A 25,566-nucleotide genomic window follows, 5' to 3' on the forward strand; every position below is an offset into this window, starting at 1 on the left:
TAAATAAACTGTAATATCCCATAATCCACCACTGGGCACTAGGCTACCAACATGGATTTTCATCACAATCGTATGTGAGGTTTATGTAGGCTAGTTTTTTTTTCTAAATAAAAATGTAGATTAAGAATGTTGTGGTCATTTTTTATTTAATTTTAGTTTAGTTTTTCAACTGGTGCTGTATCAAAACTGTCACACTGTATGCCAGGCAGGGAGGGGGTAGTGTGACACCAGTTATTAATCAGGTATCTTCTCAAGCAATACTTAATACTGAACTCCTTTTCCCACAATGCTTCACTCTTGAGTGCACGTGTCAACGCTGCCAGCAAACCGGACTGAGCGTCACATTCCTGCATTCCTTTTTCCTCAGACGTCGGAGATCTAGCTACCACTAGATAGCTAGCTAATCCTCTTCTCCACTTTTCTTTGTGATAAAACACACCCATGACACGGCGGATTTGATCTCAGGAGGTGATCCCGGGTTCACCAGGAGTCAAAATCTCTCTTCGGGTGAGGATTTATCTCATCTTAAGCCGTTGAAGGTGTCTGTGGGTCGGAGTGCTATAATGTTAACCGTTAACAGTTTTATAAAATACGCTGGATTTGATGCGAGTTGTCGCTGTGAGTGACGTGGTTGTGGTTTGGCCTCCACTGGCAGACCTGTTGCTATAGCTCAGTTGGCGGAGGGTGGTTTAAATTCGCAACGTGTTGCCTGTTGTTTACTGTTGTACTTAAAAGCTAGCTGATGCTAGCCCCGGCTGGTTAGCCGCAAAGCTTGCGTCACCATTGTTACCGGTGATACGCGGGCAGACACGCCAGGGCGTGGAGGCGCTTCCAGATGTGTCTGTTACTTTGACAGGGACATTGCGGTGCAGTGAGTTGGATAACGTTGTCAATAACGTCCTGTCAAAGTACAGCACTTAGCTAACGGGTACAAACAGTGCTAGCATCCCACCAAGCATGGGCGTGGTTATAGGAGTGCATAATAGAAGAAACAAATGTAGGCGTTAATGTAATGATGGAATCGTTATGGTCAGTTGTTAAGATCACCTTCATAATCAGTTTGGTTTCAGTAACATTATACTGACAAGAGGACATGATCGTCCATTCAAAATGTTAGATGTCAGTGTGTCCTCCTGCAAAGGAGCTGAGCGTGCTGCAGATCAGCAGCCTGTCTCAGCTGTTGACTCTAACAACAAAGAGTGGATCGCAGCTGCTGCAGGACCGAGTGAAATCACGGATATACCTTGAACTTATATGTAACGTAGGATCTGTCATTTCTTGTGAAAACTGAAGCAGTTAGGAAGATACAAACCGATGTTTAACTAGGTAGTTGGTTTGCATACTGTTTGATTAATAAGAACCGGATGGGACAAACCTGAACCATGTTGAATGTGTGCTGGCATTATCTTGTCCTTGCCACCTAACAATCAATACAAATATTTGTCATACTCATACGTCGTAACTGAAACTAAGTGGTCTATCCTATAGGAATCCTGACTGTTGCGTGTATATACTTCAGTTTGCTCTTAACATTCCTGAGATTCCTGCTGTTCCGAGACTGATTGGATCAGAGTGACTTTAGTGAGCTAAATAAATGTTTGCGTGTTTCTACAAGTCGCACAACTGTAGTGATGGGCATTCCGGCTATTTTCGTGAGCCGGCTCGTTTGACTCAGCTCACTGAAAAGATTCTAATTCTAATTAAATTATTAAATGAAATCATACTCACAATGTCTCACAATTTCTTTAAAAATGCATTGATTTGTTATGAAAAAAGAATACTATTAAACATTTGCATTTAAATTACAACTTTGTAATGTATAGAAACGACATTCAAAACAAATAAAATCTGAACAACATAATAGAACCCATATTAAAGAAAAATAAATAACTGAAAGGATTAAACTGGTCCCTCTTTTTCTCTCTGTTTTGTTTTCAGAGCTGTTTTTCCTCTCCTCTGTCCTCTCCTCAGAGTTTGTGTGTCTGTGTGTGTGTGTGTGTCTGTGTGTGTGTGTGTGTGTCTGTGTCTGTGTGAGAGATGGCTCGGCCCCTCCCTCATGCCGTATAATTGGTTGACACCTTGTGTATGATTGACAGGAACAGAATGTGAGGCTGATCAGACAGTCGAAACTAATGTGTGCCTATAGTGCCTATAGTCGGCTCTTCGGATATGCGAGCCAGCTCCCGTCGTTCACCTACAAGAGCCGGCTCTTAGAGCCGACTCATTCGCGAACGACCCATCACTACACAACGGAGACCTTACTGACTTGAATGTGACAGGGTTTGACACAATTCGATGCTAAAATTTATCTTAAACAGAAAGCATTTTCAGTAGAGAATGGATTAGGAAATTGCTAATCAAATTTATCCAATCCTGCCCAAGTTGCCCACATTACTGTGGTGCCTCAGCTAGAGGCATATGCTAATAAATAAATTGTAAGTCCGGTTCACCCCGTGTCTGTAGTCATTGTCAAGAGATATTTAACTTGGCTTAGTGCTGTCATCCAAAGTCTACCCAGAGTCCCAGACTGTCATTTGTCAAGTTTTTTCTTTTACCTTTTTGTGAACATGGTACAGTCACATGTAGATGGTTTAAAATATATTTTATGAATTGAATATCATTAGATAGAATGTAATCATAGCCATATTTAGATCTTACATAGGCCCAGACATACTTCACCAAAGTTCCAATATGGAGACTGACGATTATGACTTAAAAAAACTTCCAGTGCTTGAATATAGGCCTATGCTATAAGGAAATTTTAGGGTGTGTCTGTGTATGGATATACAGTAAGCACCTCATGGCTGCACAATATATAGAACTTATCCACATGTGAATTAATCATAGCTTTTATTCTAACTTTGTAATTTCATGTTGGTGGCAGAAATGGCATGTGAAATGGAAGTAGCATTTTGATTAGGGTCCTCCTTTCCCATTAATATAATGATAATCTGTTATTTTAGGCTTTGAAATAGCTGGTGGCTTATCATATAGCCTTTTCATTTTTTAGGACTTTTCATCGCTGCAACGGTCCAATTTAGCATACTCACTTAGCATACTGATAATTTACTATTGAGCATTGAAATACAAAGACTAAGATCGTGCTGTCTCAGTAATAGAACAAATGTATTTATTATTAGTATTGTTGATGTTTAAAGGTAAACTATAATGCTTTTCTTTATTTTTTTTGTCATATGTATAGTGTCAGATGTTCATGTTAAACTTGGCCAAAGCTTCAAATAATGAGGTAAAGGTAGTTGAAAGAAATCCCTGTGAGCAAAACTTCAGATTCCCACTGAAGGCCCTGGTTTTGACAGTTTTTTTTTCTATGATTGGTCATCTGCTCCAGGCAGGCTACTTTTTATTTTGTTTTAAGGCTAACGTTACTACAGTGTTTACATTGTCAGATGAAGCTATATGCTAAGTCAGGCAAACGCTGTAATCTTGGCTGCCAATGTTGTTAATTTCTCCCCAAATTTGCAGTAGCAGTTAGATTTGTGGCATGTGGCAACTGGATGTGACACTTAAAAATCTAACACCCTCTCCAAATTTGGGTCACATTACTACTGAAACATGTCCGGTTGGGTAGTATTTGGTTTAAAAGCCTTTGTCTGCAATTTTTTATGGTAGAAAGTAATGCTATATTCTATTACAATCCATTTCTAACTACAAGTAGGCTAGCTGCTTGCTAACGCCAGGGAAAGCTGTAATCTTGGCTGGAAATGTTGTTAATTTCTCCCCAATTTCAGGTCACATTACTGTCCGGTTGTGTAATATTTTGTTTAGAAGCCTTTTATTGGTGTTTTGACACAGTAAAAAGTCGCGCTATATACTCCGTTGCACTGTACAGAGACGGCAACAGCGAAGCATTGATAGGGAGATGCGGAAACGCTGATCAATCGGAGAAGGCTGGGCCTTTTCGGGAGGGGGGGCTCAAAGAGAAAGAAGCTCCAACAGAGCGTCTCAGACAGAGGGTGAATACAGCTGCAGCAGCCATGGGCAGTATGAAAAAGAATTAAGTGTTTTTTGAACATTAAAGTATGTAAGCATGTTCTAGTAGAAACCCAAAATACAAATATAAACATGAAAATGCTATATAATAGGGCTCCTTTAAACTTGGCCTGAAAATACAGCTTCATTTTGATCATCTAAGCAGAGTCAGTGCAGTGTCATCACCCCAATGATCTGCAGTCCCAGCACATACAACTGCGATGTGGTGAGTGATTGAGGTGGTGAACTCCGCCCTCAGAGGTCAAACAGTGTTAGAAAAGGAAAAAAACAAAGTAACAGTAACACATAATAATGCCAGGGCTTCATGTGAGTAGCAGCATGGACCTGTATGCCTCATGTTAAAGCTAATGCTAAGAAATGGGGTAGTGTTTTAAAATATGTGGACTAGCACGCACACAGCTGCATGTTATGGAGAGAGTAAGAGTAGCCTGCAGTAAACTGGAACACCCTGACTCAGCCTGCTTAGCTCAAATGTAGCCTCATTTTAGTGGGAACTGCTGCTTATTACATTACCTGAAATGTATGGATGAGTGAGTGGGAAAAGACAATGAAGAGAGGGAGATCACGCGGGTCATGATTAAGGGGAGCCATACAGTAAGAGAGAGATAGCAGGTGGTGGCTTAAAGATAAGAGCAGAAGGCCTTTAGCTTAATGCAGGAATGAAGAGTAGTTCTCTAGCAAATTACATAGGCTCTATTTTTTGGAAACAGGACTATTGTCAAAGTCTTTCTACGGCCGACCTTTTTGTTCACAGAGTTGCTGGTTTTGTCATCATCTCATGTTTAACCCTGACCAATAATTGCTGCAGCTCTGTTGTCGACTAACCTTTGTTGTCTCTCTTTTCGCTTTTGTTGTCGTTCAGCTTTGAGGCCTCAGAACTTCTACCTACACTCCATACATGTTGTCAAGCCGGTGAGCTGAATTACACACCCTCACTTGTTTGCCAGGACTCTGTATTTGTGTGTGTGTGTGGATCCGGACAGAATAGCATTGTTGGCCTACAGTCCCACAGTACTCCACATCCCTAATGCTCTCCCATTAGGTCACTACAGGGGCATAGGGGGACAATGGGGCTATTGTTTTAGGTGTACACACACATACCCTTGGACCCCCCTCTGTGGCATGTGCAGGCTATCTTCTACTGGTTTGTTCTTCTAGATTCAGGTCATTCCGCTCAAACTGTATGAGTAAACACATTTACTTACAGCAGCTTGTTACAGTGAATGGGAGACAAGTGACTCATTTTGAAGGCTACTATTGCTCTCCTAGCTGAGTTTTGCTTGTATTATACTGTATGTGTACCGCCTACTCTTGGAGCTGTGCTAAAAAGGCTGGTTTTGTGAAAGAGGAGTAAACACCATAGAAAATTGGGCATCTGCAGTCACACACCTGCTGAAATTTAAACAAAACTTTGGAAAGGTTCTTTTTTCCGCTGTGGCACTTAATTTTCCATACAGCCAACCTTCATGCATCCATATAAACACATAGTGTACATTATATAAATAAAGTCACAGCAGCTCTTTTTTTTCTTTTTGCAAATCGTGCAGCAAAATCTCTTGTTTCTCCATCTAACCTCTCAAAAATAGACTATGCAAAATTATAATTAAACCCAAGTGCTAGTTTGTTGCCAGCCAGTCAGTAGTAGACCAGATTAGGCGAATTAGCAGCTCTCGCTGCATGTGGTGAGAACATGGACTTGGACTCCCACTGGGGAGACTAGGTCTCATGTTCTGCTCTGTTTGGGTTGTGTGGATTATGGTTCTTACTGGTTGTTGTGTAACCATATCAAAGGCTGCAATTCACTGGTAGCTCAGTGCTTGTTTTACTATGCCGTGATACAACCAGTAGGATTTGTTAAAAGACTACTGTGGACCCCAGGGTATAATGGTTTACGTAGTTGTTATGCTTTATGTTGCAGTTTCATGCGGATTAGGTATGAAATTTGGGAATATTCTTCTAATATTGTACTGAAATCAGTACATTTTGAGAAATAAGTGTGACCCCAATTAGGGTTGTGCTTGTACCACTTGGTGATACGTATTCAACACCTCTCATTCAGTGGTCCTGGGAATGTGCAAATTCACCATATTACCATGCCTTCTGAACTACACTGTTTAGTTTTAAAAGTAAAGATAACTTCATAATTTGAAAGTATTTTTTTCCCTTTTACATGCATGTATCAGACAAGATCAGTTGAGCAGGGAGGGACATTGCACAATATATCATGATCACAATTGTTTCTCTTTGCATGTAATCAATCTACTATCGGCTGTTCGCTGATTTATCCTATCATCAAGTGTGGATGGTGTAGATTGGCATTTGTCTCGTCTTCTCAAACAAAGAAACAGTGTGCTGTCCAGTGCCATGCTGTGTCTGTCTGGCCAGTTCAGTATCAGTTTGGATGGCGCTGGGCTCCGAGCAGTCTTCAGCTTGGTTTTACTGTAGTACATGCTGCTTTGCATTTTACTGTCTGGATCTTTCTCTGCTGGTGGCCTGTAGTGTCACTGGCTGTGACAGGTATCCTAGTTTTTTAGTCCACCATTCATTTGACTCAATTACCTTCTCTGTATTTCCTTTGCCTGGTTTTCTGACCTCTGAATCCCTGCTCACATCTCTGAATAGTTCAGCAGCTCAAATACACACAGCTGCCAGTTTCTTAAGTACACAGATCTAAAACTAATGCAACAGCCTTGCAATAAATCCTGTCATGAAGTAGGGCTGAGCGATACGGAGAAAATCAAATGTCACAATATTTTTGACCCAATACCTCAATGTCGATATTCTAGGGTTGACAATTCACACTTTCACAAAATATTTTTACAATTTAGATTTTTGATATATAATCATCAGTAATGTGGATTTAATGACTAAGTGGGTAAAGGCAAATAATAGAACAGCTAGAACAGTCTGGTAAGTTCACAAAATGACATCATTTTACTGTAATGCAGCTTGTAAAACCAGGAAAAGACAGCACTTACACACCATATTACAATATCCAAAATCTAAGACATCTAGTCTCATATCACGATATCGACATAATATTGATATATTGCCCAGCCTTATCATGAAGTTTATAATGTTTAGTCTTTGTTGAAACAGTTTATAGAGAGGTGATGACTCAAATGTATGGTTATTGTGGCTGCTACGGTTATAGCGCTCTTTTTAATTATACTGTGTTCAACTTACTAGAACATACATAAGGTTTTAACACAAACAAACTACTCTATTTAATAAGCATGGAGAAGATGACATGGTGTTGCCTGAACAAGAAATTTTAGAAGAATATAAGTAAACCTTGATGTGTGTGAAGTGTGTTGGATACTCTCAGGGGCCATCCACACGGAGACGCTTTTTGATCCAAACGAATCCTGTAAACGCGCTGCCTGAAAACGCACTTTTTTTTAAACCTGGTCCCAGGGTGAAAAAAATTGAAAACTGCTCCCTTTTGGCTTCGTTTGGATGGTGAAACCGCATACGTTCGTATCAATGATGTCATCGCCACACCCCTCTTTTACACCCTCTCTTACCCACGGCCACTGACACACACGACTGCGGTGAAGCTAAGCGAGCATATCCCATCTCCATGGTCAAACTAGCTCACTTCATCTAAATACTTTGTCTCTGCTCCCTGACACGTCCCTCTGCCGGTCCTAGATTCTACACAAGATATATTGCTAACGTTATGTAGCTAACGTTAAACATCGCTAAAGTAGCTGACCACTCCAGCAGCGACATAATGTTAACGTTAGCTGCTATGGTTAGCGGTTTATAAAGTGGAAGTAGACAATTTATCATCTAGCTAGCTAATCTGTCTGCTTATCAACTCCTTGAACGGATTATAGTAACTTTTACCACAGCTTATTGTAGAAAGGCTACTTCAAGAAAAACGTGTAGATTATCAAAAAGACATTGGATCATTGATGTTTGTTTGACTGCCGATGTTAGCTAGCCCAGCGTGCTGCAATCATGTCCGATGGCAGACAGAATTGAAAAATAAAAAGCAATCCAACAGCACATTATACAGTGTAAACAAAGACAAGTTTTCTTGCGGCGACCTTTATAAAATGAGCAGTGGTGAAAGTTATTATAGTCCATGGATGTATTAAGAGAACGTTGTAGTCTAGTCATGTTATGATGGGGAAGTGGAAGTGACTATGCTCTTCATCTCCATTTTTGGGTGAATTTCTGTAGCAGAAATTCCACAGGCCTGGAATATGAAGTAGCGCGTTGAGTCATTTACAAATGGATTCGTTTGGATGCAACAGGGAAGACGGGTAAAAAAAAAAGATCGTTTTGGTACGTGTGGACGATGCCAGTTCTTTTAGCCACAGCAGCACAACAATGAAGCTAAAAGTGTGGCAGGCAGTTTGTTGGAACAGCTGGTAGAATTGAGGGAGGGAGAGCGAAAGGGTGGAGACAGGAAGGAGCAGGGGGAAGTCAGGATATGTGGGACTGAAAGATGTAGTTTGAGAAGGGGAAGGAGCGTGGGACACAGACAAAGATAGAAAGGGGGGTGGGGGGTCTCATACTCTGCCATGTTACTACAAACAGGCCAATGCTACAACCCACAGACAACCCACATGACATTTTTTTTCAGTGCAATCAATCAATGCCCACTGCAACAAACTGCTTCATCAGGCGCGACAATTGTCAGTCTGACCGACTCTCTTTCTTGGTCAGCACTAAATATTTTTGGGTTTTGGAGTGATGATTGGACTAAACAAGGAATTGGGCAATGGGAAATTGTGATGGGCTTTTATCTATTTTTAACTATCTATCACCGATTTAGCATTGCACTTCTATAGCTTTTGTTGGACTCCCAATGGGGCAGTTAAAAAAAAAATAAATAAATAAATAAAGGTATCTAAATCGATGCAGCAGAACCAGGATTGTAATCTTTTTTTTATTCCACACACTCTTCCTCCTTGTCAAAAAAAACCTGGCATCCAAAATACGGTCAGAGATTCGGGTGTGTTTTGCTAGTAGCTACATTATGCATTATACTGTTAGACTCCAGCAGAGATGAGGAGCGGGCTGCAAAGGTCTGGTAACCTCACTTCTTTCTAGCTCCTTACTCCCAGATTGTTTTCATTTTCAAACTTCTGTCCCAATGACTTAAGTTATGCAACTTAAAGGGCTTTATACATCTTTTTCTACACATGCTGTAGTACCCCCAAGACCTGTAAAAAGGCTTTGATGTGTAAAATTGGTGCACAATAATCAAGAGATCAATCAATAATGAAAACAATTGTTTATTTGCAGCCCTAACTCATTCTGTGTGTGAGTGTGGAGGGCTAGGCTCAGAATTTATTTGGGCCTACTGCTAAGTTAAAATGCAAACCGTTTTTATGAATGCTTATGCTTCCCGTCATCATTTGCATCATTGCCTTTTGTAATGTGAGAGCCCATATCATTGCTTTGTCTTAAAGTCTTGTGTATGTGAGATGCCTTGCGACGCTATTTGTGCTCCTGATCTTGCAGAGCCAGTTTCTCTGTTCATTCAAAGATCAGAAGTCCACCAGCCTGCTATCTTTATCTTTGTTTTTCTATGCCTGGGTGAGATGAAATCTTTGCTTTAGTCACAACCACAACCTCTGCTTCTCTCTTGCACCCTAAATGGATGAGGGTAGTTTGTGTTGTTGACTCTCATATGAGCATATTTGTGCCACCTTAGGAATATTATAATGTAAAGGTAAAACTTGTTTCTCCTCCACCTGAAGAACATTGATGTTATTGTTGTTAAGCTGAAAGATAACCCCACTGTGGAAGCAAAGCAAATGTAACCACCACTTCTTTAAAAGCAGATTTGGAGTGGTAATAAAACACAGCAGCATAGAAAGAGATTTGAGTCATGTCCAAGATAAAGACACAGAACCAGTGTTTACTTTGGATATTAACACTGATGTTATTCGGGGGTGACTATAATGTTACAAGCCTTGTGATTTATTGGTCTTGCTACACAGTAAGCACATGAACTACTATGAAAGTAATCACACATATGCAGAAATACAAATAAGTCATAGCTACAAAAAGAAGGAGAACGCGATGAGTTGTATTAACAGATGGGTCAATAGCTATTGGCAGCCGCTTCCCCTCGGGCAGTAATTCTATACTACATGTCAAGGACAAGAGTAGGACATCTGACTGAGCTGCAACCATTACCAAAATGCATCGAACCTAGTGCTGCAAACTGCCAGACTACAATTACTGAATGCTTCTTCATTCATTTAAACTGTGTAGTAATTAATGGAACTCTGCTATATTCACAACAGAACAGTTGAAATTTTGAACTGAGATGAAAATCCAAGGCCAATGCCTCTACAACCTTACCTCACATATAATTTTGTATTATATCGATATATGAGGCAACAGTAGGAATAATTAAGTGGTGCAAATGTAAGTGCTTGTACTTGTATGTGTGTGCCTATACATGTACAGCATGTGCAAGCACGTATACAGTAGCCTATGAGGGTCATGCATCAGATGTGCTGTACGCTGTTGTAATTTCCTGAGGGTAAGAAATGTCTGCAAGGCAGCTGGTCCGAGCACTGATGCCTCTTTAGCCTTCTGGCTACAAATCAGTCAATTTCAACTCAAACATCCATGAAGACTCAACTCATTCTCAACATCCTGCTGGAAACTGACGAAAGCACAGAGGTCATCCAGCTCGCTGTCCGACTCCTGCACACCGGCTAGCAGGATGCCCAGCAGAGAAGTCGCATTCAGTGTTCAATTCCTCCATGCTTGGCCCGGTGCCCCCTCTGATGTAGAGATGGAAATGGACGTAGAGATGGTCTTGCTAGTCCACGTAGTCTGGATCGTAACCATAGGTCGTAGCTGATAGCCAGCTTCACTTTTTCCTGTGTTAACTCTGATGTTTACATTTGAAAACCTTGACAGACCAGGCCAGCAGAATTAACATGCGACTGGTGAGTCCCCTTCCCTGATGAGGGACTCGTAGTCATGAGATGGCTGCAGAGATGGTCTTGCTAGCTTAAACTCATCTTCTCCACCTTTTCTTCGTGTTTACATTTGAAAACTTGGATCGGCCAGCTGGATAGCTAGCCCAGGTTAGCAGAGTCGGCAGAAGACGCAAGTTGATCGCCCGTTCCTGATGAGTGACTCATAGCCAAATGCCATCACTGTTCAACGTCAACCACATAAAGCACAACTAATGTTTGTAAAAAATCTCCAGGCTAATCAAAGCCTCGGTATTAATGTACGGTTAGATTACACTACTGACATGTGAGGATTAGACTCTGATACTACAGTAGGTCAGATTAGGACATGTTGACACTACTACATAGTATGCAGAGATTAAAGCATTAGTCCTAAATGTACATAAACAAAAGCAGCAGGTAGTGACGAGTACAGAGACTCACCATCCTTAAGCAAGAGGTTCAGGTTCCGGTTCCAGTCTCTTGCTCAACAGGGGTGCTGTCCTATAGTTGGCCCTGAGGTCTGATCCTCTAATTGGGCATTTCCCTCTTGGTAATGCTTGTCAATACTAACTCAGTAGCTGTTATTGGTAGTCAAAAAAGATGAATTATTTTGTATGTTGAAATAGTTGGTGTGATCTCAGTCTTTACTGTGTTATGTTGTTGTTTGATAAGTTACCCCACAGTGCAGCAGTAGGTGAGTTGAGATGTGATGTAAAATAGACTAAAGAGAGTATTTAGGATAAAGCACTCCTCATGGAATTAGGTAGCCCCATAGCCCAGAACCAAAACAATAGGTTTGAACTTTGTGTGACTGACTGGTCACTGCAAATGCACAGGGTTCCCCAGTGAGTCCCCAGGGTTCAGCAGATACCATTCTGCGTGCCCCAGGGCAATAAATCCTATTTGCATGGCTGGTGATCAAGCCATGATGTAAAGGAGCTTAGTAGCAATAGACAGCCAGGCAGAAAGCTGCTTCCCTGTTGGCCACGGGACACACACACACACACACACACACACACACACACACACACACACACACACACACACAGACACACAAGACAGACACACAAGACAGACAGCAAGGAAGAGGTGGAAAAACAAATGGGTAAATGGACATGGAGAGGTGAATGAATGCTGATGCCACAGAGAGTTTGGACAAAGACATTTGCAGTGATGAATCAGAGGTTTTTCAAAAGGTGGATTTGATGTAATCGGAGTGAAACAACAACCTGGGCCTGCTGTAGAGTCCACTGTAGGGCAGTCTTGCTGTTGGACACTGTGGGAACAAGGAGTGCATACATGTAGATGTTTGTTGACAGCAGTGAGGTTATGTGCCTTCTTTGAGTGTTGGGAAGTTGCGGGGGATCAAGGTGAGAGAAATGCATATTGTTATTGCTGGTACTACTTAGTGCTGCAACTAACTGTTATTCTCATTTTGAAATATTATGACATATAATATATTATACATAATATGACATATTTTCCTCTTCCTATATCTTTTCAAATAGTTTTTTATCGAGCCAACAGTCTGAAAACCCAAATACATTCAGTTTACTGTCATATATGGTAAACAAAAGTATAAAACCATCACATTTCAGAAGCTGGATCTGGAGAATATTTGGTGTTTTTGCTTCACAAATGATTAAAACCATTAACTGAGTATTAAAATAGTTGGAAATAAATTGTTGTCAAATGTATTATTCGCTTCAGCTGTACTATCACTATACTCAGCATGTTGTTGATATTCATGTCGTTGTTTTCATGTTGGTCTTATTGTACACACAAGCCAGCCTTCTAATCACAGGATGTATGCTCTAGATAGATAGATAGATTGATTGATTGATTGATTGATTGATTGATTGATTGATTATTAGCCACACGACATGGAAGCTCCTTGTTGAGTTTTTAGCTTACTCCTCTCTCTGTATCTTTCTCTTCCTCTATCCACAGGTCACTTTCCTCCTTCCCTTCCCCTCCTCCCCTTCCAACCGTCACAGCACTGGTTGTCATGGAGAATTCTTCAGTTGCGTCTGCATCGTCTGAGGCTGGAAGCACACGCTCACAAGAGATAGAAGAGCTGGAGCGTTTCATCGACAGCTATGTGCTGGAGTACCAGGTGCAGGGGCTTCTGGGAGACAAGGCAGATGGAGACTTGGACTTGGACAACGGTGTCAAGGTGCCACAGGTCAGAGCCTTATTACATGAATGGATGGCATTCTCTAAATAGTCCTGTATCTGTTAGCAGTAGTGGTTATTTGTAGTAGTGTCTCTGGCTTGGGTCTTCCAAAACGTGCTGGTGGGATACAGACTGCATCAAAACGGCTGCCTCTACTGTTGTAATTAATGCAAATGGAGACAAATGTGGAGGTACATCCACCAAACACTGCAGCTGGAATAAAAACACCAGATAAACTTACTGTGTTTGTTACTTTTACTTTACATTTGTGTTTGTTTATGTTTTTTGTTTACATGTAAACAAACCCCCCCCCTTTCAGAAATGATAGTACCTTCTCCCCACCATTTCTCTCCACCAGTGGACAGATGACTGTAACAATAAGAAAGATGGCAGCTGGACGTCTTCACGGGGGAGAGGCTCAACCAAGCCAGTAAGTGTGTGTGTGTGTGTGTGTTTTTAAGGGTTCTGCTTATTTCACAGCTTTGGGGATAATGTTGAAAAGCTAGCAAGATTTGGAAGTAGCATTTTCTCGGGGCTCTGTCTAACCCGCAATTTTACTTCATGTGTCATTCACCGGTAAGCAAACCCCTAATATTATCATACCGAATGTTTAAAACAAACGTGACTGCTGTTAGCAATGCGGCGACGAAACGCATTGAGCTCAGGCTCGCACACGGGAGGGGTAGAGTACACGCTGCGGGGCAAGGAGGCATTTCATTGGTTCTTTCCAAGCAGACCGCAAGGCAGTGATTGGTGATAGGTGGGCGTTTTTACAGGAGAACAGCAGCTACAGATGACCGATCTTTATCACTCCTTTTTCAGAGCCCATTATAAAGACCATTTCCAACAATATATATATAAAAATAAAGTGTATATTGCCAACCCTGCCTTTTAATTAATGCATTGAATAATCATTCACAGTCTAGTTTTGCATAGCATATTCATATGCTACTCAAGGGCTATAGTGGAATAATATGTTTGGGTCAGCTGTATCCTACCATCGATCACAAGGGCCGTAATGAAAGGAAAGATGGACCCCAGTCTGATATTGGCTTAAAAAAACTTAGTTTGAGCTTAACAGGTTCTCTGCCTTCTCAGAATTAGTTCCCTCCATAACCTGACTCCCAGGCCTGCTCGGCCTTGTTTTCTCCCATAAACAAGTGCAAAATATGCATAAACACTATTTTAGAATATTAGAGGTGACTAAACAGCGTTTACGTGTGTTGACCCTCCACTACAGCTCTAATTCTACGGCCACTTCCACGTTGATGTTGTCTCCTGTGCTCGTATAGACCCTCATGGTTACTGGAGCATCGCTTTGATTATTAAAGTGTAGGTGTGCTCTGCTCTGAGTTCTCTATGTTCAGGTTAGTCTTTCCCTCTCTGTCTGCTGCTCAAGTGAATGATTAGAGGAGACTAACACGAGCCGTAAGCGGTCCATAACTCTTTTGCTTGCTTGTGGTTGCCGGAGACAAAGTATGCTCTTAATGAATAACATGAGATACTGTGAGGCTAGAGCCAGTAATTTAATAATTCTACATTAATTAAGTGTGTGTGTGTGTGTGTGTGTGTGTGTGTGTGTGTGTGTGTGTGTGTGTGTGTGTGTGTGCTCTGCTCGTATGGGATATAGAGTATTATTGCTCATTGGTATGATTCACCAGGAAGTGAGTGGGGAAGCAGCATGGGTGATAGTTTCAAAGAGAACAGAGATATAGAAGTAAAAAAGGGACTAATATTTAATTGTCAGTATATCGATACATCAAATTCCTGTCACTGTATTTTGAGTGCAGCATAAATAGGGAGTTGATTTTTCCCCTTTAGCTTCTGGAAGTAAAATGTCCAAGACTTGGCAATGAAACTAGAGTTTTGATGCCCTCGTGGTATATTCTCCCACGCAGAATATACCGAAACTCCAAAACAACTACCAACAATCAGAAACAATTCAGCAATAACCAAAATAAACATTATGATATAGAAATAGGAGCTGTTATCTCAGCTCAACAAGTGCAGTGCTGTGCTGTTCTCTGTGTTGAATGTTTTGTTAAGCAATATAATACAATACAGGTTGCTGTTACACAAAACAAGTGTAAAAGCAGGTGAAATGGCACACTGGCCTCACGTGACAAAAACTATACAGTTCATTTCATTTGTGTGTAAGGACAATGCACATTAAAGGCATTTCTGTATATGGACACCTACCTCTGCCCAGCTGCTATGGACTTTGATTCAGTTTTGCTCAAATATAAAACTGTTGCTGACTTATTTTGTTGTAGCTGTGGTTTCTTCGGTGTTCCCCACCGTGATTAACTTTGACAGAAAAGTAAACACATAATTTTGAATAAAACAGAATACCTTTTTCAAATTTCATTCCCTTTCTCATCTCTGCAGGACGAGTGGGAACACAGCAGTAATGGCAGTACAGGTTCCCGGCCCAGTTCAGGGTCTAGACCAGGATCTGGCTCACGCTCCGGCAGCAGAGGCAGAAACAACCAGTTCACAGGCCCTGCCAAGGTACAGTGTGTGTGTTTGTGTGTTTGTCTGCTGTCTTAGTGCCACCACATTCCAGTGTTCCTAATCAGTGTTACAATGTATGTATGTGGAGTTGGAATGTCATGGGCAGGCAAGGAGGGTCTAATGACAGACGCTAGGGCTGGGCCATAGGAAGAAAATCAGATATCACGATATTTTTGACCAAATACCTTGATATCGATATTGCGGTGATATTCTAGGGTTGACAATTGGTGCTTTAACAAAATATCTTCACACTTAGATTTTAGATAAATAATCATCAGTAATGTGGGCATAATGTCTAAGTGGGGAAAAGGCAAATAATAGATAGCTAGAACAGTCTGGTAAGTTCAGAAAAGTACATCACTTTACTGTAATGCAGCCTTTAAAACCAGTAAAAGACAACACTTATGTCATATTACGATATCTAAAATCTAAGACGATATTTACTCTCATATCACGATGTCGATATAATATGGATATATTGCCCAGCCCTAACAGACAGTATTGAGTTGCATTATGGGAAGTGTAAGATCCAACATTTTTAGGGCTGACCCATACTGGGGACTTAAAGTCCAGATATCTCTGCCTCTAATTTGATCATTCTCTTTTAAGTTTCCTAACTTTCTGGAAGTGCGGTACTAAGTTTGTGGGATACACAATAAATACACTGAAGGACAACTGTAGGTGCATAGATACCATACATATATTAATTTCTTTCTAAAAAAATAATACATGCCTTCTAAAAAAAAATCATAGTTATTTTTAATAAAAAAAAGATGCACCGGTTTATAAATGTTAAATACAAGCTAAGTGAGCTTGGTATGTGATGGTTTGGCAAAAAAGTGTTTTGTAGTCATCCTGAAAATATTTTCCTTGTGTGTTGTCGGGACAGAATGGGAACATGGGCTCCTTTGACATCCTGGGGACAGACATATGGGCTGCCAACACAATGGACTCACGCGGGTAGGTCCCTCTCTGTTTAAAAATATCTAATATGTTGTACTGCCTACTGGGTCTGAATTCCAGCCTTAGTTTCTGGAGGCTCATATGACACACACTGAGACTTTTGCCTTTTTTCTTCTCATGCTTTGTAACAGTCTTTTCATTGTCTTTGACTTCCTTCTTACAGCTCTATTTCTTAATTTGAGGTCTGCTGTTTCCTAAATATTGATTAGCTTTCTCCCGTTAAGCCTGAGACGTATTTTTCCAGCTTTTGTCTTAAAGGCCCAGATCACTGCTGACATTGGTTGTGGGTATAAAATAATAGATATACACAAGAAATGCTATAAGGGACATCATATTCAAAAAGCTCAGTCAGCTCTGTCACTTCATCCCAAACTAACTAAGCTACACTGCTGAACTGAGTTTGTGCTGATAAGTATTTTGTTTCAGTGTTTGGAGGCTGGAGGCTCGACTGATTCCTCTGAAAACATTGTTAAAATTATATTAATATTAACTTAGAAAGGAGGAGAAAAAAGGAAATGAGTGAGGCATAAATCAGTTTAACTGGAGGGAGAACTGGTTGCCATGGTAACAGCTGCACGGCAGCCTCAGCTACCTGAGTTCCGGCCACGTTGGCACATCTGAGCACACAGTGAAGGAGCAGTGGATGATGTAAGCAGTTCTCCCTCCATGCAGACAGATGTAGTGTAGTATAGATTGAATATTGGATACAAACTGACAGTGATCACCTTGGTTAGGAGTCATTTCTGCCTTTATTAAAGCTGTGTGAAAGCAACAACCTTACAATGAAAAATGTTGCTGTTGCTTAGAGTCTTAAAACAGAGAATGTTGTTTGAAACTTCAGTTTTAACTCTGTTGCTTGGCTCAGCCTTGAGTCCCTGAGCAAGACGTTTATCGGTGGCACCGTTGTGAGGCACTGGTTATGGTTAGGGTTAAGGTTAAGGTTAGGTGCCTTGAAGGCAGCGGTCGCAGCGCTTCCTGGAAGGAGCAGTTGGAGGCAAAAACTACCATGGAGTGAGCAAGACACTGGATCCCAAACTGCTCCAGATGTGCATGCACAGAATGGGTAAAATAGTAAGTCTCTTTGGACAAAGGTGTCAGCCAAATGGAACTTATGTTATCTGATAAAATATTATAATAAGCAGTAGCACAGATACATATTTCAAAGATTTGAAGTTCGGAGAAAGAGAAATTTGCAGAAAGGTTTAAATGCCTTTTTATGCATTTTTTTTATTTTTTTAAATGTCTTGTCAGACAGCCTCACCTAGTGGTGACCAAAGTCTATTGTAGCACCATGTGGTCAGTGATTGATAAAATTCTTTTATTAAATGTAGCTGCACTCTAATAACTCACCACCCCACAGTCTCTCTTGTACTCATGCTCTCCATGTGTTTTTATTTTTACTTTTTTTAGTACTATCATGTAGCACTTTGGGATTTTACGTAAATATAAAGTGCATTACAAATTAACTGTATTATTATTATTATTATTATTATTATTATTATTATCACTATGACCGTTAAGCATTATATTCAACTTCTGTTCCTGCAAGTCTATTTCTGGGCATATAAAACCATCTTTAAACACATAATCTGAAATGAGTTGTGTTTAATGTAATTCAGAGTATTTATTAGAAGGATAAACCCTTTGAGATGAATCCTCTCATTTTCGAGGGGGTCCTTAAGACAAATATACAAAAAATATAAAACACAAAATACATTTACACATACACAGAGCACTTCCAAGCTTAACTACTCCCAACACCAACTGACTCCCCCCATAAACAATACTAAAAATGTGAAAGTAAAATATATACAAGTAAATACACAATACGTTTGCATACATCCCAATTGTGCTGCTATTTACAGTATATACCACGAACAGCTGCCAACACATTAAGGAGAAAAAAAGGGAAGCTAAGAAGAAAAGAAAAGAATCAACAAGAATCCTGTGTCATGTCAAATTAGAAGCAAGTGCAGGTTGATTGTAGATAATTAAAGACAGCCTTTAAAAAAAACAAATTAAGGTAATGGATCTAAGTGAGCCATTGTTCAATCAAGGTGTTCCAATCAGATGGCACTTTAAATTTAAAGGCACATCGCCCAGTTTCTATGGAGATTCTGGGAACAAAGAAAAAGGGGTACTTAGTGTGTCTAATTAAAAGCAAATCGGTAGCAAGAACAAATTCCATGTTAGATAGCTATCTTGTACTGCTCAGAAACTTCATTACCTGTTCAGATAAAGCCAGGTTAATGCAAAAAAAAAAAAAAGTGTCCGTGTTGAATTGATGATTATGAAAATTGAAAGCCCTGAAAATCTATTTCCGCATTCAGCTTCTTACTATGAATGATGGGATCCTATATGAACACATACTTTTCTGCCAAAGTTGCATCAGTTTGGGTTATTGAGCACAAGACATTTCTGTATTTGTGTTTTGTGTGTGCCCGCACAGTCCGGATGATGCAGATTAGCAGACTGTTATACTTCTAACATTGTCTTTTTCCTCCCTTTTTTAAATTTGATTACTTTATGTTATAGAAAAAATTATTCAGATTTTGAAACCAGGTTTTCAGGGGCTTTAAGATTGACTTCCTTCCTGTGTAAAATGTCGAAGCAGCTTGTACTCTTGTACATCTCTCAGCTCTTTCCATGTGCATGTGCATGGATCCTGGCTGTCTCTAACCTACAATCTTTCTCGTTGTCTCCTGGTTGTAGAGGTGCAGGTTGGGACGTGCAGCCAGAGAAGCTGGACTTCAGCCATTTCCACAGGAAACATTTAAGAGGAACGCCAAAACACCTACCACACATTGACAGAGAGGGGTAAGTTGGGTGGGGGGGTCCTGCTGGTGCTTCCCTGCTCTGTCTCAGAATTGTTTTGATTATTCAATATTGTCTCAGTAATGTTATTTGGATTGTCCTCTGTCACTAATTAAGCACATTTATGTCCCCCTTTAATCCATGATGATGGTTACATCCTTTCTTTCAGGATGAACAAAAACATGTTCGAGGAAGATGACGGCATAGACATGAACGACATAGAGAAGTTTCTACCCCATCTGCGTTCTGTAAGTCACTGTTTTTTTATTGTTTTTTTTTTGTAAAACTAAATACTCTTACCATGTAAGATTATCTTAATATACAAATGTGGGTACTACACAAGCAACATTATGTAGTTTTGGAAAACAGTTCTTCTACACTCATGTGACACAGTGAACAGCAGACAGAAAGTCTCTCACCAAGATTACAACCTAACAATCTATTAGTTGTTAGAGAGCGACCCCTGTTGGCAGAATGGAAAAATAACAGGTGTACCAACCAGAGCAGTGGTGCTGTAGTCAGGTCTATAGTAAAATCACCAGAATATGAAACCTCATTTCAGGAAAGAAGAAAATTCATGTAGGGTCAGTTTTTCTGTTGAAGAACAATTAATACATGTGGATCAGTCTGTACAGATTAACATTTACGTTATAAATGAGACTGGTTGATTATAAATAAACATTTGGTGACACCTGCTGGTTAGTTGCTGAAGTAAGCTGTAACTGACATGAAAAGTGCATCAATATCTTACACTGACACCTGGTGGTTAAATGTATGTACAACATTTACACATCGAGCCAATAATGTCCACAGAAAAGTGAAGTAGGTTGTTTCTGAGGCAGTGGCTTTTTATCTGTGGGTTTAAAACCTCTTCAACAGCGTTTAAGCTCAACTTAATTAAAGTCTTATTAGAAAAACAATTTCCTAATTTATTTATAAGGTAACCTTATAAGGTAAGGTTTTTTAACATGCATGTGTCTGGCATTGGCATAAGTCAAGAATTTTAATTTTATTTATTTTTTGATTTAACCTTTATTTAACCAGGTAACAGGTTCTCATTTGCAACGGCAACCTGGCCAAGAAAACCATAAGCGTAAAAGACAGCATACAGTTTCACATTCAGTACAATACAAGAATACAGAATACAATAGCTACTAGGCTAAGGTGCATAGAGTTATAAAGTGATGGTTTGGGGACGAGTATTTTTATCTTCTAAGTTAACATTGTCAGCAGTTATGCGAAAGTGGTTATCAAGGCTAATAGGTTTATGCATGCTCATGCTGATGGATTTGAAAGTTTGTTGTAAGTACACCAGAAGTTTATGTAATTAACTATTGCCTGCTCTCTTCTCTCCCGCTTGTTGTTGTTTAGATGTAGTGCATAGGACGTCTACAAATTACAACAACGAGAAGAGATGCAAAAAAAAATATTTTTTAATTTAACTTTTTTTTTTAAGTAAGTGCTGTAGTATAACTAGCAGGAGACAAGTAATAATTGAGGTAAGTTTGGAGACATTACCTTATTTAATCATTAAATTAATAAATATTTTTGTTGTATCTCTTTTCGGTGTAGTAATTTGTAGACAGCCCTAAGCACTCGTCTAACTGCAGGTAGCAGCAGCAGAAACAGAGAGCTGAAGAGAGCAGGTAAGTGTTCATAAACTTCTGGTGTACTTACAAACTTTCCAATCCATCGTTTTAAGAGAGCATAACCTATTAGTACTACTGTAGACGCTTTGGTATCATTTCGGGCATTATTAGTGGGGTAACTTACAAGATACAAATGTGGGTCCATTAGCCCCTGCGCTAAGCTATTCAGCTGATAATGCTACCCTAGCTAACTCTCCCAATGTTCGACCCAGGTGAAAAAAGCTTCTGGGGGGGTGTTTGGCTCGAGGTCATGGTGCAAAGGACCCTAGGGTGAATTACTCCGAACCATCACTTTAAGTAGACATTACAAAGTGTAAGTAAGTCGATGGATATGCGAAAGTGATATGGTAATAACACAATATACATGAATAGACAGTCCATATCACTGCTGAGATGTAGTGAAGAGTCAATCTACAGTTAGTGCAAATAGTGGTCTAGGTAGTGATGTAGATCCTAATATGTAGAATAAATATGTAGAATAAATTTAGCAGCTGTGTATACCAATTTCAAGGTTGTTTTCCAATCTGATTTGTGATTCAGTGGGGTGGCAGAGTTCACTCTCGGTCGCCGATGTCACCCTCCTCTCTTCCTTCCCTGCTCTCTGAGCCAAAATGTCTTCCATCTTTCATAAAGTTTGAGCTACAGTGTCTTCCTCTTTCCTTCCCCTCTTGGCTTCTGTAGCCGAGCTGCGGTTTGCCTCTCATAGTGTTTCAGACAAGATGGGCCAAGTTGTGCTACCAAAATGGTTTCCTCATTATATAGCTCCCGAGCCAAAATTGCTGTTTCCGTTCATTCAGTTAGGGCCAAAAGAAAGATGGGGTCAACTGCATTTGTCTGGTGAGCTTGGGATCGGATATGTGTGGGCACTGGGACAAAGCAAGGTCATAGACACAGAGCTGGGGGTGATTGCCACATTTTCTCTCCCTCACATTCCTTAGCTGTTTCTGACTTCAGCCATCCTCACACAGTCTCTCTTAAACCCTCTGTCTGTGCTGGGAATCATGCCCTGGGATCTTTCAAGTTTATCCCAAAGCTCTACCAGGCGGAGTCATGCAGCGGTGATGCCAGGCCACTGATTTACATTTAGATTTAGTTTTTTTCTTGTTCTAATGGGACTTTTCACTGACAATACCCTCCTTGGTCTGGGATTGCCCCCAAGACAACTGTAAGGGGAACTTAAGTTTCCATTTCCCACTTCCAGAGGCCGCACTGTGACATAAAACACTGAAACCTCAATCACTGCAACTTCAGTTGAATTGAAGTTGAGTGGTTTGCAGTCAAGATTATGGAGAAGTTATTATTTTTTGTTTTGTGTCAAATGTCTAAAGTTGTTAACCAGTATTGATATCAAATTGAGAATTTTTTTTATTAAATGTGCAGCAGTGTTTATATAGGAAAACAATATTATTAAATTGGGACTCTGTGGTAAATGTCTCTGGAAGTGTGTGTGTGTGTGTGTGTGTGTGTGTGTGTGTGTGTGTGTGTGTGTGTGTGTGTGTGTGTGTGTGTGTGTGTGTGTGTGTGTGTGTGTGTGTGTGTGTGTGTGTGTGTGTGTGTGTGTGTGTGTGTGTGTGTGTGTGTGTGTTGGGGTGCCTTTCTGCTGCCACTTTCAGTTTTGTTACGCATCTGGGGATTTTTATTGGTTGCTATTAAAACATGACTTGTTTGCTCGTAGCAGTGGTGAAAATATAACACAGTCAATTTACTCAAGCACTGTACTGAACAAATTTGAGGTACTTTCTTTCATTTATTCATTTTTATTACCATTGTATGCTTTCCTACAACCATTATCTCACAGCATTAGTAACTGGTTACTTTACAGAGTAAGATTTTACATAACATTCTAAATAATATACCACCTCTCAATTAAATGCATATAATCAACTAAAGTAGGATGTTTGGGGCCTAAAGAGGTTAAATGATCCAATAATTTACAAAAGAACATTGGAAAATTACATTTGTGTATCACAACTTCATTCTTCTTCTTTTCAACCACATTAATCATCTCTAGACCCCTTAAATGTATCCTGTGACCACTGGACTAAACTACCTTACTCTATATAAAGTAGTTAAAACCAGCTCCACCTCGACAGACTACTACTGTAAAATCTTACATTGATTAGTCGAATAATGTAATATATCATAAATCAGTCACATGGCACGTTTAACTGCAGGACCACTACTAATAAATTGTTATACTTTAAGTACATTTAGCTGTCTATACTTCAGTACTTTTATACTTCGCGGTGGAGTATTTTTACATTGTTGTATTTGTACTGCTTCCAACACTGGCTCGTGGTCAAAGCTTTTTACATGTGCACTGTATATTTTTACAGTTTTTTTTCCCCCAAAGAAGATAATATTTGTTAATCATAAACATTATCATCCGGGCAAAAACGGCACGTCTCTTTTCTTTTGTCACCACCTTCTGTTACTGTTTGGCAGGGCTGCATCATCCAAAGTCACCATCTACGTTTCACACTTCCTGCCAACATTCACCTCCCCTTTCCAGGAGTCGGAATAGACTTACAAATAGCCCTTGGATGTGGAAAACATCTCGTTTGTGTGTGTGGGCGTGTGAGTAACTGTGAGAAAGGGCTTCCTCCTTTTGCCCTGGGTTTCTGCTGCACCTTTACTGGCCTCTCTGGAATGTCAACCTGCACATACAATAACTCTGCCTTCACGTCCAGCGTCAGGTTGTAATTACTCAAGCATTCAGGGGTCAGAGAGCCAGTATTTGATCTGTGGATTCATGCCAGGTATCACATGGATTCTGGATAACATCAAACAGCAATAGTGCACAATTTAAAATGTTATTGAATAATACAAATTTAGTTTATTTATATAATACTTTTTAAAAACAATGTTCCAAAAATAATTTACTCAAAATGAACAATTAAAACGATACAGTAGAAAATTTCAATAAAAAACAAAAAAAAACAAAGATACAGTAATAGGATAACATAAAGTAGCAGTAAAGTAAACGAGTCAGAAAACCAGTACCACAGAAATAAACATTCTAAGATACAAAAATCTAAGATGATCATATAAAACATTATGGGATCAAGATAAAAAAAACTAATTATTAAGAAATGTTGATAGACCAGGGCGTTCCAGAGCAGAAGCATGAATAATTTTTATTTCATTTAACCATCACAGTCAACATCAGCTTGTTAGAAACGGCATACATTAGTTCTTACTGTTTTAGTACAATAATGTCAGAGTTTACCAATGATGTTAAACATTTTTTAATGAATATAAAATGTGTACCAGACATTATCCTCACAATTTGCATGAAGGCCAGTTGTAGTCTTAACATTTTTATTATGTGAAAAAACACATGATGTTACAGATATTAAATGATGAAACATGTAGTATACACAATAACACACATATTTCTGATTAATAAAAAATGTAAAGATTCATTTAGTCTTTAAACTTTAAACAAATTGTGAAAAATGCCCACCATGATTTACTGAAGCCTAAGGTGACATAAAAAAAAAAAAATTCTCTGACCAACAATCTTAGACTAAATATATTTATTTTTAGAGATATAGAGAAATCAGAATATCCTAAGCTTGGAGAAGCTGGAAACAACAAATGTTTTGTGTTTTTAGCTTGAAATGACTCAAAATATGTATTGAGTCTTCACCCTCTCAAAAGTACAGAATTAAACTGGCAAATTTAAGCAATACTTTCCCCTGGAGATTTTTTTATATCCCCTTCACCGTTCCCTCCTTCATGACACATACTGTACAGCACTCAATCTCACTCCCATGGTGTTTGGCATCATCAACATGATCATGTCAGCACGATCCTCGGTATGACAGCCATAACTCATGTGTGTGGGTACATGTGGGTGTTCTTACTGTACCTGAATAATATCAGCAAACGTCTGCTTATCCACACATCCACAGCTTTTTGTTGGAGTATGTGTTAAAGGTGATGCACACACATCTCTCTTGACCCATTTTGATAACATTTTGTATTTGATCATAACACTCTCACCTGTGGGAGTTTTCTCCTCTGAAATAGAGTGGGTGCTTCTGTTTCTGTATGACTGTTTTGACCTGATGTTCTTTCCCGTGAGGTAATTTATTGGCTGCCAAGATCATGTCAGCTTGTTGTTGCCAGGAGTCCAGGCAGTATCCATGAGGGACAACCTCAGCTTGGTTGTAGCTGAAAGCAATGTTGTTTACAGCATATGGTGTGTTAAAGGAATAGTTCGACATTTTGGTAAAATACGCCTATTCACTTTCTTGCCAAGTGTTAGATTGAAAATGGATACCTCTCTCATATCTGTATACTAAATCTAATGCTTCAGCCAGCAGCTTGTTAGCTGAGCTTAGCATAAAGACTGGAAGTAGGGGGAAACAGCTAGCCTGGCTCTGTCCAAACGTAGAAATAGCTGTTTTCGTACAGAGAAACCAACAAGAAATAACGTCTTTATTAGTGAGCTGGGAAGTGAGTTTTTTAAGCTTTGGATAGAGTTAGGCTA

The 25,566-nt window shown here is 39.7% G+C and overlaps 1 protein-coding gene across 6 annotated transcripts in view; it reads left to right on the top strand.

The window, feature by feature from the left end:
- The first annotated feature begins 319 nt into the window (after positions 1-319).
- ctif (CBP80/20-dependent translation initiation factor) overlaps positions 320-25,566 on the top strand; it is a 59,507-nt gene continuing 34,260 nt past the window's right edge. For 3 of the 6 annotated variants that reach the window (XM_039779001.1, XM_039778999.1, XM_039779003.1), the window contains exons 1-8: positions 322-507; positions 4,874-4,923; positions 12,903-13,137; positions 13,487-13,558; positions 15,517-15,639; positions 16,532-16,602; positions 19,318-19,422; positions 19,589-19,667. In XM_039779001.1, coding sequence (XP_039634935.1) covers positions 4,910-4,923; positions 12,903-13,137; positions 13,487-13,558; positions 15,517-15,639; positions 16,532-16,602; positions 19,318-19,422; positions 19,589-19,667 — 699 coding nt within the window. In that variant the 5' untranslated portion in view covers positions 322-507; positions 4,874-4,909. Of the gene's footprint in view, positions 508-4,873; positions 4,924-12,902; positions 13,138-13,486; positions 13,559-15,516; positions 15,640-16,531; positions 16,603-19,317; positions 19,423-19,588; positions 19,668-25,566 lie in introns of all 6 variants that reach the window. The other 3 variants (XM_039779002.1, XM_039778998.1, XM_039779000.1) reach the window with 3 other exon arrangements.

Source organism: Perca fluviatilis, chromosome 17, assembly GCF_010015445.1.
Source record: "Perca fluviatilis chromosome 17, GENO_Pfluv_1.0, whole genome shotgun sequence".
NCBI lineage: Eukaryota > Metazoa > Chordata > Actinopteri > Perciformes > Percidae > Perca > Perca fluviatilis.